This window comes from Octopus sinensis, linkage group LG1, assembly GCF_006345805.1.
Source record: "Octopus sinensis linkage group LG1, ASM634580v1, whole genome shotgun sequence".
NCBI classification, from domain to species: domain Eukaryota; kingdom Metazoa; phylum Mollusca; class Cephalopoda; order Octopoda; family Octopodidae; genus Octopus; species Octopus sinensis.
Genome location: NC_042997.1, coordinates 107,231,941 through 107,247,737, shown reverse-complemented (window position 1 = coordinate 107,247,737; position 15,797 = coordinate 107,231,941). Strand labels below are relative to the sequence as shown.

The 15,797-nt window shown below is 39.0% G+C and overlaps 1 protein-coding gene across 5 annotated transcripts in view; it reads right to left on the bottom strand.

Annotated features, from left to right (window-relative positions):
* The window catches only part of LOC115209716 (serine/threonine-protein kinase A-Raf), a 100,646-nt gene that overhangs the window by 47,181 nt on the left and 37,668 nt on the right, over nt 1-15,797 (bottom strand). For all 5 annotated transcript variants that reach the window (XR_004999529.1, XM_036503511.1, XM_036503509.1 and 2 more), the window contains one exon: nt 5,533-5,763. Coding sequence is in view for 4 of the 5 variants with exons in the window: in XM_036503511.1 (XP_036359404.1) it covers nt 5,533-5,763 (231 nt within the window). In the remaining variant the exon portion in view is untranslated. The remainder of the gene's footprint in view (nt 1-5,532; nt 5,764-15,797) is intronic.

Here is a 15,797-nt window from a genome sequence, read left to right as displayed (position 1 = left end):
TTGTTCTAGCTAAGATTATAATTTTTTGTAATATTAGCCTCAGTCACTTCAGAAGATCTACAAATGCATAGGACATTATGTTATATTCCACACACACACACACACACACACACAAATATCAAACAGTGAGAACGAGTGCTCAACACTGCATTTGTGAAGGATCTTCACAACTGCTTATGAATGCCACATGAAAGTGTTGGTACTCATCTCCATTTTGGAGGAGGATACATGAGGTTGTGTGTATGTATATATGATAGCCCCTAATACCTAGGTGACCAAGTGTAAGCCCTGAAAGTGTAGCTGCTAGAATAAGAATAGATTGGACAATGTTCAGAGAACTTCTACCTCAGAGTGAAAGGCAGATAGTATGAGCCCTGTGTGCAAACAGCCATGCTACTTGGCAGTGAAACATGGACTGTGATCGCTGGGGACATGCATGAACTTGAAAGAAATGAATCTAGTATGCTTTGCTGGATGTGCAATGTCAGTGTGCATGAACAACAGAGCGTAAGCATCTTGAGAGAAAAGTTGGGCATAAGAGGTATCAGATGTGGTGTGCAAGAGAGATGACTGTGCTGGTATTGTCCTGTGATGCGTATGAATGAGGACAGCGGTGTGAAGAAGGGTTGATCTATAATGAAGGGGACTGGTGGAAGAGGTAGACCCAGAAAAACATGGGATGAGGTGGTGAAGCACGATCTTTGTGCGTTGGGCCTCACAGAGGCAATGACGAGTGACTGAGACCTTTGGCAAAATGCCATATTTGAGAAGATTCGTCAAGCCAAGTGAAATCGTAGTTGTGGCCGATGCCAGTTTTGGGTAACTGGCACCCATGCCAGTGGCACATAAAAAGCACCCTTCAAAAGTTGGGCTTCATAGAGACCCATGGCAATATACAGTGCTGTGCTTGAGAAGACCTGTCAAGCCAAGTGAGATCATAACTGTGGCTGATGCCAGTGTTACACAACTGCCACCCATGCTGGTTGCATGTAAGAAGCACCCACTACACTCTTGCAGTGGTTGGCATCAGGAAGGGCATCCAGCTATAGAAATCATCCCAAATCAGATTGGAACTTTCCAGCTTACCAGTTTTCAGTCAAACCATCCAACCCATGCCAACATGGAAAGTGGACACTAAATGATAAAGACGGTGTGTGTGTACGTGTGTGTACATGTGCTGTGTAAAAAGTACTATTGCCAGTGTTACAGCACCAATAATGGTGGCATGTTAGAAGCACCCAACTGTAGAAACCAAGTCAAATCAGACTGGAACCTGGTGCAGCTTGCCAGTTCAGGTCAAAATCATACCAGCATGGAAAACAAATATTAAAGGATGGTTATGATGATAATGCATTTATATATCATGGTTTCGGGTTCAGTCCCACTGTGTGGCACTTTGGGTAGGTGTCTTCCGCTATAGCCCCGAGCCGACCGGAGCTTTGTGATTGAATTTGGTAGGCAGGAGTTACTGCCATGTGTCTATGTGTGCCTTTCCGAAAGAAAGAGATATTCTTGTGTGTGTATATATATCATCATCATCATTTAATGTCCGTTTTCCATGCTGGCACGGGTTGGATGGTTCGACTGGTAAGCCAAGAGGCTGCACCGGGCTCCAGTCTGATCTGGCAGTGTTTCTACAGCTGGATGCCCTTCCTAACACCAACCACTCCGAGAGTGTAGTGGGTGCCTTTTTTACAAGCCACCGGCACAGAGGCCAGAGGGGACTGGCATCAATCACGATCGGATGGTGCTTTTTATGTGCCACCGGCATGGGGACCACAACTACAATTTCAATTTGATTTTGATGTACTTGACTCAATAGGTCTCCTCAAACACAGCATGTCACCCTACGATCCAAGGTACTTTTTGAGTGGACTGGTTATGCAACACTGGTGTAGGTTACAGCTGTGAACTCACTTTATTTGCTGGATCTTCTCATCTCTAGAGGTCTCAGTTTTTTGTCATTGCGTCTATGAGGCCCAACGTTCGAAGGTCATGCTTCACCACTTCATCCTATGTCTTCCTGGGTCTACCTCTCTCTGGATTCCTCCAGCTGTTTGGGAGTGGCACTTCTTCACACAGTTCTCCTCATCCATCCATAGTACATGACCATACCAATGCAAATGTCTCTCTTGCACACCACATCTGATGCTTCTTATGTTCAACATTTCTCTCAGGGTACTTACACTCTGTCATGTGTGCACACTGACATTACACATCCAGCGCATCATGCTGGCTTCATTTCTTTTGAACCTATGCATGTCTTCAGCAGTCATGGCATGTTTTCACTTCTGTCAAGCATGGCAGTTCATGCACAAGCATCATACAATCTACCTTTCACTTTGAGCGAGAGGCTCTTTGCCACCAGTAGGGGTAGAAGCTTTCTGAACTTTGCTCAGGCGATTCTTATTCTAGTGGTAACACTCTCTGAGCATCTACCCCCACGACAGACATTGTCACCTAAGTAGCAGAAGCTATCAACTACTTCTAGTTTCTCCCCCTGGCATGTGATGGAATCTGTTTTCTGAATATTTGTTGTGTTTATATAAATATATATATATATATATATATATATATATATATAAACACCACATGTGTATGTGTGTGTGTATATGTATATACACATACACACACACACACACAGATGACACGTAAAAAGCAACCCCTACACTCTTGGAGTAGTTGGCATAAGAAGGGCATCCAGCTGTGGAAACCTTGCCAGATCAGATTGGAGCTTGGTGCAGCCTACTGGCTTGCCAGTCTTCAGTCAAACTGTCCAACCCATGCCAGCATGGAAAATGGACATTAAATGATGACGATAATGATATATATATATATATATATAATATATATATATATATATATATATATATATATATATATATATATATATGAGGGGATGCTGAAAAGTTTCTGGCTTTGGGCAAAGGAAAACAAACAAGATCAGTTAGTTATGATTTTATTCGACATATTCCTCTCAGAATCATAGGCTTATTGCAGCAGTTCTTCAGTTTTTCTAAGCACTGTGAAAGGACTCAAGGTTGGGCCTCCAACCAGGCTTTTCACAATACCCTTAAAGCCAGGAACTTTTCAGCAGCCACATGTGTGTGTGTGTGTGAATGCATGCACACGTCATGCAGACATTTGCAGTAACTTTCTACTAGAGCATGATAGCTGCAGCCATTATATGCTGGGCTGAGATCTCTTATAAAGGAATATATTTTTTGAAGTGACTCATTTCAACTTTATAATCTGCTTCATGTGTAGCAGATTGGGCTTTTGTATGACACTGTAGGCACTTGGCAAATCCTTTCTTAACAACTATGGATAAGAACATCCTCGTTAATTCAGACTCAATCTAGGACTGTGTAAATCATTGAAACATAAATGTAAATACAAGCTCTAATGGTGAGGATAAAAGCCTGGAAAATCAGAACCTTAATACTTAGAAAGTACCAAGAAATAAAGTCTCTCTATAGGAACAGCATTTCTAATGTAGTTGTTGTCAATCATCATCATTATTATCATGGTTTCCATGCTAGCATGGTTTGGATGGTTTGATAGGAATCGGCAAGGCCAGGGGCCACAGTGGATTTCATAGCTGGTTTTGGCTTGGTTTCAACAGCTGGATGCCCTTCCTAATGCCAAACACTTTACAGTGTGGACTGGGTGCTTTCTATGCGGCACCATCACCAGTGCTTTTTATGTGGAACCAGCATCCACACCAATGTTGTTTTATGTGGTACCTTGGTTTTAGGATATCGATTCTGTTGTGGCTGGCAGGCCTTATAAATAATTACATTCTTTGGGAAAAGGAACAAAAGAGCAAAATAAAAAGAATTTAGAGATAAAACATCTGCAATCCAACTAATAGATGTATAAAAGTCGTGGCATAAATATAAATCCATTTGCTTTTTAAACTTTTTTCTTTCATTTGCATCTGGTGCACAAATCAAGAAAATAAATTTGTATTTTAAAACTTGAACATTTTAAAAATTGTTTGTTAAATGGAAAATTGCTTAAAAGTATGGAGTGAATATGGAGGCCTGAAAGATATTCCATTAGTGAAACCCTGACAAGTTTCATTGTTAGTTAATTACATGGGCAAAGTTAATATTCTACTGTCTTCACTCGTTCATTTTCATTTACAATGAAAAGTTATCTTGACAAAGCATTATATTAACATGTGGTACTTTTCCACATGCTACAAAGTGATCATAAGATATTTCATTTCTCTCCAACATAGAATTTATTCAACACTTTATAACCTCATCATGTACTATATTTTTGAAAGGTGATAGAATTAATGTAATATTAGCCACTCTGTCTTGTACACCTATTATCTACAGTTAGTTTTGTAATACAGTAGTTGCTTGAATGTAGATTTCTTCCAACATTTAACTGTTTCCCCAACTTCATTTTTTCCTTTACAGTAAAATCCATTGTGAGATAATCTTAGAGCAGTATTAGTTTGATTCAAATAAAGGATCTTTTCCTTTTGAACGGCACATGTCAACACAATTTCGAGTTAACTAAACACTTTAAAACTTCGTATACTGGTAGAATGTGTCAAAATAAAACATTTTTTTCTCTTGGCTTTCTTGAGAAAATTGTAATTCGTTTGTTTAACATAGTTTAATTTTTCGAATTTTAACCAATCAATTGCCTCTAATTGAGCAAAATCATTTGCTGCATCTAAAACTGAGACAACATCCTGTCACTAACCCTAACCTCACCCTCACCCTAAATTTTAGCCTTTCTTATTTTTTTTCTTGTTAAATTAATTTAAGGATAACAATTAAGAAAAAAAAAATGAATGGCTAAAATGAAAGCAATGGAAAATAATTAAAACAATTAACAAACAAAATAATTCTATAATTTTATACACACGCTTTCCGTACGTATACATAACGAAAGGCTAAAGCAAAAACAAAACGAATAATTTTAGACACACGCGTAACAATTACATTAATTTAACAATTAAGAATAAAAATACGAAAGGTAAAATTTAGGGTGAGGGTGAGGTTAGGGTTAGTGACAGGATGTTGTCTCAGTATTAGACACATCAAATGATTTTAGCTCACTAGAGGCGATTCATTGGTTAAAATTCAAAAAATTAAACTACGTTAAACAAACAAATTACAATTTTCTCAAGAAAGCCAAGAGAAAAAATGTTTTATTTTGACATTCTACTAGTATACAACGTTTTAAAGTGTTTAGTTAACTAGAAATTGTGTTGACATGTGCCATTCAAAAGGAAAAGATCCCAAATAAATTTTAAAAACATATGCTCCCAATTAGCACTTTTTAAAAGTTACACTAATATATGAGACAAATTGTTTTGTGAAAGAGTGAGAGAAACTAAATTAGCAATATGTGTTTTATATTATTGATCGCTCTTACATTTCATAAAAACCTTTATCTCTTCAGCACATTGTATGAAACTAACAGGACCTCCTTTAAGTAGCAGTTTATTATATCTTTATTATGAGAACAAAAATAAAAATCTCAAACCAAAAAAAGTTGACTTACCCGAGTGAATTGTGCATTAGGGAGTAATACCTTTATAGTAGATCTGACAGGAGATTTCAATGGGAGCTTTGGACTAGATGTGGAACTATTTGTAGGTGAAGGTAACTTTTCTTCTTCTTCTTCATCATCATCTTCATCTTCAGTTTCACTTGACGGAATAATCACTTTATCTAACAGCTGCTGCTCTTTTAATTGGAAATCATGAATTTTGTTTGTAAGTTGTTCATATTCCTACATGAAAAAATCAAATTAATCTATTAAAATCATCAAAACTGAAAAGGACAAGTCATGAAAATCAGAGGGGAAGTTATAGCATGACTGATTAGGAAGAACATTAGCTTAGATTAGCAGATGCACCCAACATTGCCCAAGAGGGGGAATATACAAACACACAAATTTTATATAAGTTTATATATCATGGCCATTTAATGTCCATTTCCATACTGGAATGGGCTGAATGGTTCAACAGGAGCTAGCAAGCCAGAGGACCAAGCTGTAATGTCGACTTTGGCATGGTTTCTATGGCTGTTTGCTCTGGCATTACCCTTCCTAATGCTAACCAGCTACCAGCAGGTACTTTTTACATAGCATTGGTACCAGTAAAGTCAACAGGTAACTAACAAGACCTCTAAACTAAGAGGGTAAAATTTTGAGGGAGGTGGCTTTATGTCAAGAAACAAGAGGTTAAAGCATGAATGGAGGACAGGAACAGATGCCTTGTCGTAGGGGAGAAAGTACATGGTTACCTCAGTTGCAAAAGAGAAAGATAGTGGTGAAGGTGTCAGAGCATACCCTCAAGTTATATGAAGATGAATATAAATGGTATAGAGGATTAAGTAAAGTGAGTGGGTAGGTTCATGAAAGTATGAAAGGAAAGTAGCAGATGGTTAGAGATGGGGATGGAGGGGAGCATAGTAAATGGTGAATATGGCTGAAGGCATGGCCAATCATAAATATCAGTTTAGCAGGGAAAGTGGAAATAGTTGGTCAGGGAGGTAATAGGTGGAAGTACAGATGATTGAAGTGTGTGGAGTGCCAGTGACAAAGTCAGAGGTACATAGGGTTGAAAAAAGTAGATGAACAGGGGTAATGGGGGGAGGAGCTATGGCAAAATAAGAGGGTGTATAAGGGAAAAAGAGGGGTGAACAGAGAATTCAATGAAAAATAAAGTGATATGGAAGGACACTGACAACACAAGACAAAGAAAGTGCTTCAAGGGAGGGAGAGATAAATAAGTGCAGTTCTGCTACCACCATCACCAACATTTCACATCCACTTCTCTATGCTCACATGAGTCAGATTTTCAATGGCTGGATGCCATTCCTATTGTCAACCATCACCTGTTTCCAAGTAATATTTCCCTATGACCAGACACATTTACACAGGAGATTGAAATGTGGAATACTGCTTGTATGACAGTCATACATGGCTACAACCATCACACAAAGTCAAGGTAAGAGACAGTAACATATTCACGATAAGCTTCTTTCAGTTTCCATCTACCAAATCCACTTACAGGGCTTTGAAAGGCTCAAGGCAATAGAAGAAGATACTTGCCCAAGGTGTCATACAGTGGGACTGAAACAGAAACCATGTGGCTGGAATGCAAATTTCTTATCACACAACCATGAGCGTTATATATCACCTGACTACTAGATGTTGCTATATAGATCATTGGTCACAATGCATTTCCAACTCTTTCTTAATAGCACTCTTCCTTTCCATCTTGGTACAAGCCATTTAATTAAATCATTTTCCCATTATCATGGTAACCTCCCAAACAGGCCTTTCTGAGCACTTGACAAATCTGAATCTAGCTGGCTGTTTTTTTTATGCATCTTGCAACAACTCTGCTCCAATGGAATTAGTGCTAATGGTTCCAATATGATTCCAACAGGAATCACCACTAAGATGCTTAAAATATCTGACAGAGTAGCATACAACCTAGTCATCTATATAGTTATAATCAGGTTATACTAGAAGGTGTCATCCCCCAATGACTGATGTAGCAGCATTATAATCAGCTGTTACAAGAATAAAGGAGAGACATTAGAATTACTGGACCAGGTCATGAAACTTCCCAAGAAAGTTGCAGGCCCAACCAGCTTTGGGTGGCTTTTAAGCTAGCTCATGTGGAGGGCTCTTTATTGGGTCTAGAGCCCTATAATGACACTTCATGCATATAGTACATATTAAATTTGACTAATATTTTTTCAAGCAATGAACAATTTTCATCAAAACAATGATATAATATGGAGGGCTTGGACTTATTGCAAAGCTTCATGATAGACAACATTCGGTGGGTAGGGAGGTCATCAGTACAATTTTTTTTTTCTGCCTAACATTTCTCTCTCTCTCTTTCTTTCTGTTGATTGTTTTCAACCATCACCATCGCCACAACTGCCATACACACACCATTCAGACTTCTCACGCCACCACCATCAACACCTTTGACTTCACTGTCTTCCTCTCCACCACCATCACCACTGTCTTTCACAACCCTTACTATCACTGTCATGCTTGACTGCCTCAGCTACCACCACCACAGCTGATACTATTACTATCACCCTGTTACCATCTCAACTGTCAATCTACTACTGCCCTCACCTTCTCTATGCCTACTATTACTCTCACCCCAGCAAGAGGAGTAGAAGAAGTGTCATTGAATAGTGAGAGGGAGTGTCAAAGTGTAGCACACTGACACACAGAAATTCATTTAGGCATTTATTATTATAGATTAATGCAGTTTGGTTTTGTGCAATAATGAATTCCAATGGTGCCATCTTCCCAGTAAGACAACTTCAGAAATAGCTAAATGTAAACCATTTTATTTGACATTCCTTGACCCAGAGAAAGCCTTTGACAGAGCCCCTCACTTTGAGATCCAGTGGTCTCTAAGGAAGCTAGGAGCAGACAAGTGGCATTTAGTAGCAGCTTTGAAGAGATAAATATCACTAGAAATCTTATGAAATGCTGTTGAAGCAGTGCCTAGTAAGCTTAAGGCTGTATTAAAGAAACAAAGTGGATTTAGTGAATAATTTTTTTGCTGTAACATTGCTAAAAATGTTAAAAACTGGTGTGCAAGTTTTCAAGCAAATTGGTTCAGATTTAGCTGAAATACATTTAACTTTTGTAACAGAACTTTTGGGTCACCCTGTACAATTTTTTACTTACATCGGCAATGACCTCACTTCTAATGCCATCTCTGTATATTGCAAAAATGTAATACTTTTCCCTAAATAAATTCCACTTCATATTCGAAGGCCCAATGAAGCTATAGAATGTTATTCTGGCATTCAACTACGAGTCCACTGCATCTTATAGCAGAAACAGCTGTAAACTAATGAAGTTCATAACATAACCATTGCTTTTCTGGTGTCATCTGACTTTTTATTTTTTATGTCATCATCATCATCGTTTAATGTCTGGTTTCCATGCTGGTATGGGTTGGACGGTTTGACTGAGGTCTGGAGAGCCAGCGGCTGTGCCAGGCTCCAATCTGATCAGGCAATGTTTCTACAGTTGGATGCCCTTCCTAATGCCCCACTCCGAGAGTGTAGTGGGTGCTTTTTACATACCACTAGCACTGGAGCCAGTCAGTGGGTACCGACATCAACCATGTTTGGATGGTGCTTTTTAAGTGTCACCAGCATGGGTGCCAATCAGGGGGTACTGGCACTGGCCACATTCGGATGATGCTTTTCACGTGCCACCGGCACGGGAGCCAGTGAGGGGATATATATATATATATATATATATATATATATATATAGATATATGTACATACGTGTGTGTATATTCTTTCTTTTACTTATCTCAGTCATTTGACTGCAGCCATGCTGGAACACTGCCTCAAAGGGTTTTAATTGAACAAATCAACCCCAAGTCTTATTTTTTTAGGACCGCTAAGTTATGGGGATGTAAACATACCAACATTAGTTGTCAGGCAGTGACGGGGTAACAGACACAAAGAAACACACACAAACATATATGTGTGTGACGGGCTTCTTTCAGTTTCTGTCTACCAAATCCACTCACAAGGCTTTGGTTGGCCTGAGGCTATAGTAGAAGACACTTGTCCAAAGTGCTATGCAATGGGACTGAACCTGGAACCATGTGGTTGGGAAACAAGCAAGCTCCTTACCACACACCCATACCTGCACACACACAAATATACATATATATCATCATCATCATCGTTTAACGTCCGCTTTCCATGCTAGCATGAGTTGGATGATTTGACTGAGGGCTGGCAAACCAGATGGCTGCACCAGGCTCCAATCTTGATTTGGCAGAGTTTCTACAGCTGGATGCCCTTCCTAACGCCATTGATCACGCTCAGTTGATGCTCTTAGCACCCTACTAGCACGGGGCACAAGTGCCTGTAAGGCGATGCTGGTAATGATCACACTCGAATGGTGCCTTTTATATGCCACTGGCATGGAACCCGGTTAGCCACTCTGTCAGCGATCACACTCGTATGGTGCTCTTTGCACCCCGCTAGCACGGATGTCAATATATATATACATACACACTTTAACCTTTCATGTCCTGGTATAAAGCTGTGGGGAATTTCAACTGTTGAGTGAGTGATGAGCAACTGAACAAAAAATGGTGGGTGATATAGAATTTTGAGTATTAAGATATTTTAACATAAGCTACCCAAATAAATATTCAAAGAAGATATGCAAAGAATCTGTAATAACTATACTAAGTATCCTTGCAAACGAAGAATATTTTGGTATATGCAACACTGTTGAGAAGGGCCATAAACATTTAAAGAATTCTTTGGATGAAATAACATTTTGTTTTTGGATATAAGTTAGATAAGGGAAGGCCACAAACAACTTTTCCCAATAAAATTAAGAAGTGAGCTTGGGATAAACTTGCCAGCACCAAGTGATCACACAAAATCAATACAGGCAATGAGCCTCTAAGAACTCTGGTGACAGGCTGTAGACAGGAAGGTATGGATGACAATGCCAGACTAAATATGAGAACTGCAAGATGAGACCTGTTCACAGCTCAATGCACATGCTCATGTAAACAGACAGCTGCATGAAGCTGCTGGATTGTATTGATAGCCAAGTGATTGCAACACTTGTGTTGTTGCATTTGTGGAGAATAGAAAATGGATGTCGAGTAACAAAACTTTTTTCTGTATTGTACAATTTTTAAACACTCCAATGTCTCCATTTACGAAAATTTGTTGTCAATACAGTATTGATTATTTATCTTATAGGATTATTACTTCTCGTCAGAGCAGTTAATTGCCTATGTGTTTTATATGCAACCAAACTTTAAGCAACAAAGCCATGAAGGCTTCAGGTTTATAGTATCATTTATATTCCAAGCATTCTGACCAGAAGGAAAAACCTTTGTAATATTTCTTCTACCTTAAGACCTAATTCGGAAAGTGGAAAATGATCTTGGGATTTCAGAAAGATAATAGGATGATTGTGCCATACAACATTGTGTTACTGGTTGCAAAGGCCGATAAGCTCCACACTATAGGAGACACATTACTTTGACCTGTTATTGAAGAAGTTCTTTTGACTGTCATGCATAGAAAGCGTGACAGAATTCTCAATACAATTCCACTTAGAAATAACACAATTTCTCAACGTATACATGAAATGGCCACTGATGTCAAACATGAGCTCATCTATAATCTTTAGAGTTCTGAATTTTCCATACAAGTTGACGAATCAACAGTTGTGGCACATCAATACTTAATGATGATGTATGTTAATTTTTTTTTTAAATGAAAATATTCAACTTTGTGAAGAGATGCTGTTCACTGATCAATTGCTACTTGACTCAAAAGGTACATTGAACAATATTGTGCATCTATTTGATGGAACACCTGCTATGGTGGGTAGGTATGAAGGGGCAGGGAACAGCTACAAGGTTACTTGGAAAGGGGGGAGTGGGTGATTAATAGTCACAGAAGTGGCAAGTGGTAAAAAGAGCGTGATGGAATATCAATAATAGTAACATAGAGGAGAAGGAGTGATGATCAGCAAAACAAGAGGGTAAGTGGTGGGGGTATATAAGATATCAACACATCTGATGGAATCCCTCATTACAAAGCATTGTGAGGGGAGACACATGATAGCTACAGGTTTGCTGGAGAGAGAAAGAACAGATGGTAGATAGTAATAGAAATGGTTGAGTGGTTTCAATATTGAAGTGTAATGTTAAGAGGCTGAGATAGATATCTGCATCAGCTGCACAAGCAGAGTATCCTGTCTCTTTCAAAGCCAACTTTAATCAAGGCTGCAAGTCCACATTCACTGACTGCTTCTTAACACCATCCAGCAGGACAGCTGTAGGATGTAGTCAATAAGAGTGGACTTATTGCATTTGACTACTTTCACTGAACCCTTGGCATTTGCACATTGGATTTTTATGTCAAGTCTAAAGTTATGAAAACATAGCTTTGATGGGTTTCAGCCAATGTAGGCCCTAGCCATGTCTAACTTAATAGCACCACCTGGTGAAGTCTTTTAGTCATATAGGGGGCACCATAACCCACTCTGGCAAAGAGTTATTATTGTTGGAGACATATCCTGGTGTAGGAGGTTGGTCTGGGATTTTTTGAAGAAATTTGTCCAGTGAACATTTAAATTTTATGGGATCCATTTCTATTTTGACGTATTTTGGTATGGTATTAAAGAGAGCTGGACTGGTTGAGGTAAAGTAATTGCAATGTAATGTTGCTATGTGTACTGAGTTCGATTTTTGTAGTGGGCAGATAGCACGGGGGCCAAGTCTTGGATGGATTTTAAAATTGATGCCAACATCATTTGTGCAATATTGATGGAATATTTTCCACATAACACAAATGATGTAGCGCACCCGGCAGCGTTGGAGAGAGTAGAGATTGAGTTTTTATAGTTGACCCCAATAATCAATGCCTCTCATGCCATCTATCTTTCTTGTTATTGAGTGCTTCTACTGTCATAATGAGTTGCTTCATATAGGAGGGTGGGACCCGTGGGCAAGAGTATTCAAGGTGAGGTCGGGCAAAAGTAGAGTAGAGAAGGATGATGGTGTAGGCATCTCTAGGCCAGAAAGTTCTCAGAATCCAAGAGCACATCTCGCGGGCCAGGTCAACCTTGCTGTTTACGTGGGAAATCCAACTTAGATTGTTATCAACAATTACTCCAAGGTCTCTGGTATTGTTGGATGACACCAGGGAGTCACCCGAGGGAAAAGCATATGGTATTTTCAGTTTCCTCTTCTCCAAAGTGGATCAAATCAAACTTATCTTAATTTAAAAGCATATTGTTTTTTTTCTGCCCATTGGACAACAGCAAACAGATCCGACTGAAGGCATGTTCGGTCTCCCATGCCGTTTATGGCTTTCTGGAGTTTGGAATCATCTGCAAAGATTTTCAATGTAGAATGTTTGATGACATCTACTATGTAGTTGATGTAAATAATGAAGAGGAGTGGCTGAGCTGGATCGTATTCCCTTAAACACAACATGTTGGGTTCTGCTCATCAAGAAATACTTTATCCAGTGCAGCAGCTTTCCATGGATTCCAATGTTGGACAGTTTCTTCAGCACGATTTTGTGGTCCACTCTGTCAAATGCCTTGCTGAAATCAAGGTATATGATGTCAGTGTTGAAGCCCTCTCCCAACGCTTTTAAGATGTCATCAAAATGGTGCAGAAGCCGTGACAGACAGTTCCTGCCATGATGGAAACCATGCTGGTTGGGGTTCAGCAGATTGTTGTCTTCGAGGAAGTGGGTTATTCGCGATCTCACCACCCTCACAAATACTTTAATGATATGAGGAGTAAAATCAGACAAGAGTTCACTGCACACATTTGTTTCCCTTTCTGAAGACTGGAATGATAGATTGGGAAAGAATATGATCAGGAATGTAGCTGGCATCAAGTGAGTTTCCCCAGAGCTTACTGGAATTTATCGGGATCTTCTGCCAAGTTGTGCTTGATCTTATCTATTTCTGTTAGGATATCAGGAGCACCAAAAGTTATGTCAGATATGGTTAGTAGAGGGTTTACTACACTGATACTAGCCAGATCAACCGCATTAGCGTTAGTGAAGACAGAGCAGTGTTGTCTCTGCAGTATCTTGCACCATCATGTAGAGTGTTGTTCTCATCAACCAGAGGACCAACAGTGGAAACAGCATCTTTATGTTTTTTTGCAAATGAAAAGAACATTTTGAGATTGAGTTTTATTTTCTCAATGGCCCAACTCTCTTCAGCTGCTCTTTGACTGTTAATGATGGTCATCATGCGTTTTTGGAGGTCATGTTTTTTCGATTCAAGAGATGCAATGGCAGTCGAATGGGTGCATTACTGCTGGCAGTATTTAAGTTGGTTGATTTTCTTGTTAATTCTTTTTATTTTTCTGACAATTGCGCTTCTATTTCTAGGGATTCTGCACTTAGATTTGTATACTGATCTTAATGGAGTATGTTTTGTGTATATATTTGTCACAGTATCTACAAATGTCTACCATGATGTGTTTATGCTTAAGGGTGTGTGTGCGTGCGTGAAGACCCAATCAACTTGTGAAAGATCACGATTGATCGCATCCCCATCTGCATTATGAAGATGCATAATGTCAAATGGATGAGCTGGAGAGAAGTCACTGGATTTGATCTTTGGGTGGTAGAATCTCAGATTGCAGAGAACCATATCATGGTCTGAGAGTAGTGGAGTTTTTCCCACTGCAATATTGAGGATAGTGTCAGTGTGGTAACTGAACACTAGGTTCCAGGTGTTTTTGTGACACCTTGTTGGTTCATGAACAAGCTGGGTCAGGAAAAACTCATCCATGAAATCAAAAAGCAATTTGATTGCTTCCTTATACAAGGTTGAGGTGGAAAAACCTGATTTCAAGCTGTTTGTGAACCAATCAAAATAGTTGGTTTTTACTTGTATATGAGTTGATTTAGTGTAAGACAATATTGAAACTAAACCTTGTTAAAAGCCCCCAATAATTACAAGCAATTTTCTATCTTGTATACCAATGTTCCAACACATTTGCTGTTATATCAGAAATCTTCCATACTGCTTCCTTGATTACAAATATCTGTTGTTCATCTTCATCCATATCCATCAACTCAAAGTATTATGTGCGACAGTTTTAGCTAACAAAACCCCCATCTTTTCTTCAACTGTAACTAACACTAAATTACAACTTAAGTGAGTGATACGGAAGTTGAAAAAAATAAATTTGTAGAAGGAAAAATTGTGCCATTTAATATTCAAAAACAACAAACTAACAAAGTTGCTTTTGAATTTTCACACCAACACATACAAAACTGTCAAAGCCCATTTCCAACACAGACATCCCTGGCTTCCTCAACATCTGAACTCACACGATCAAATAGATCTGGTAACATTTGTGCTCCTTTCTTCTCAGCTACTCTGTAACAAAAAATATTCCAAACTAACACAGTGTGGTGTAACAGCATCTCCATATGACAGGAAAAACCTGAATGGATAATGAGAACACAACATGGTCAGAGTAAAAAATTAAATCTAACTGTTAAAGTTAAAAATCACTGTCATTATGAGAACAAAGTAAGGGTTTGGGGATTCATTTGTATAACATTTTAGAAAACAATAATCAATTCCTTCCATGCATTGTTAACAGATGAAGTATAAAAAGAGTATTGGAAGGTGTTCACAGCCTCAAGTAGGTCTTGCTAATCAGTGACACTGCCCACATTACTGATATTTGGGCATGTTTTTACTTACAAGGCCCATGGCTCTCTATTAATGTGTTTGTATGTGCAGACCCCTAAAATGCCTGTGCTGATGGCATGTAAAAGCACCCAGTACACTCTGTAAGTGGTTGGCACTAGGAAGAGTATCCAGCTGTAGAAACCAAGCCAAAACAGACATATGGAGCCCGGGTAGCTCTCCAGCCGACCAACTCCTGTCAAACTGTCCAATCCATACCAGTATGGAGAATGGACATTAAATGATGATGATATCATGATGGCGTTTGGATTTACTAGTGCCACCTTCTTCTTGGATTTATCATCTCAGGGTTTACCACTAGTTGAACCAAGAAATAAACTGAAGTAAATGCTTATAGGGTAATTTCAGAATTTCTCTTATGCTCTAATATAAAGACAAGTCAGGTGTGAGGAGCAGGGGCCACTATAATAGTAATGTTAGAAGCAGTGTTAAGAGTTTGCAGTAGGGCAGAGGCAGGGGTGGTACTTTATGGATGTAATCTAGGATTGTGCACAAAAAATATTTTCATGAAAT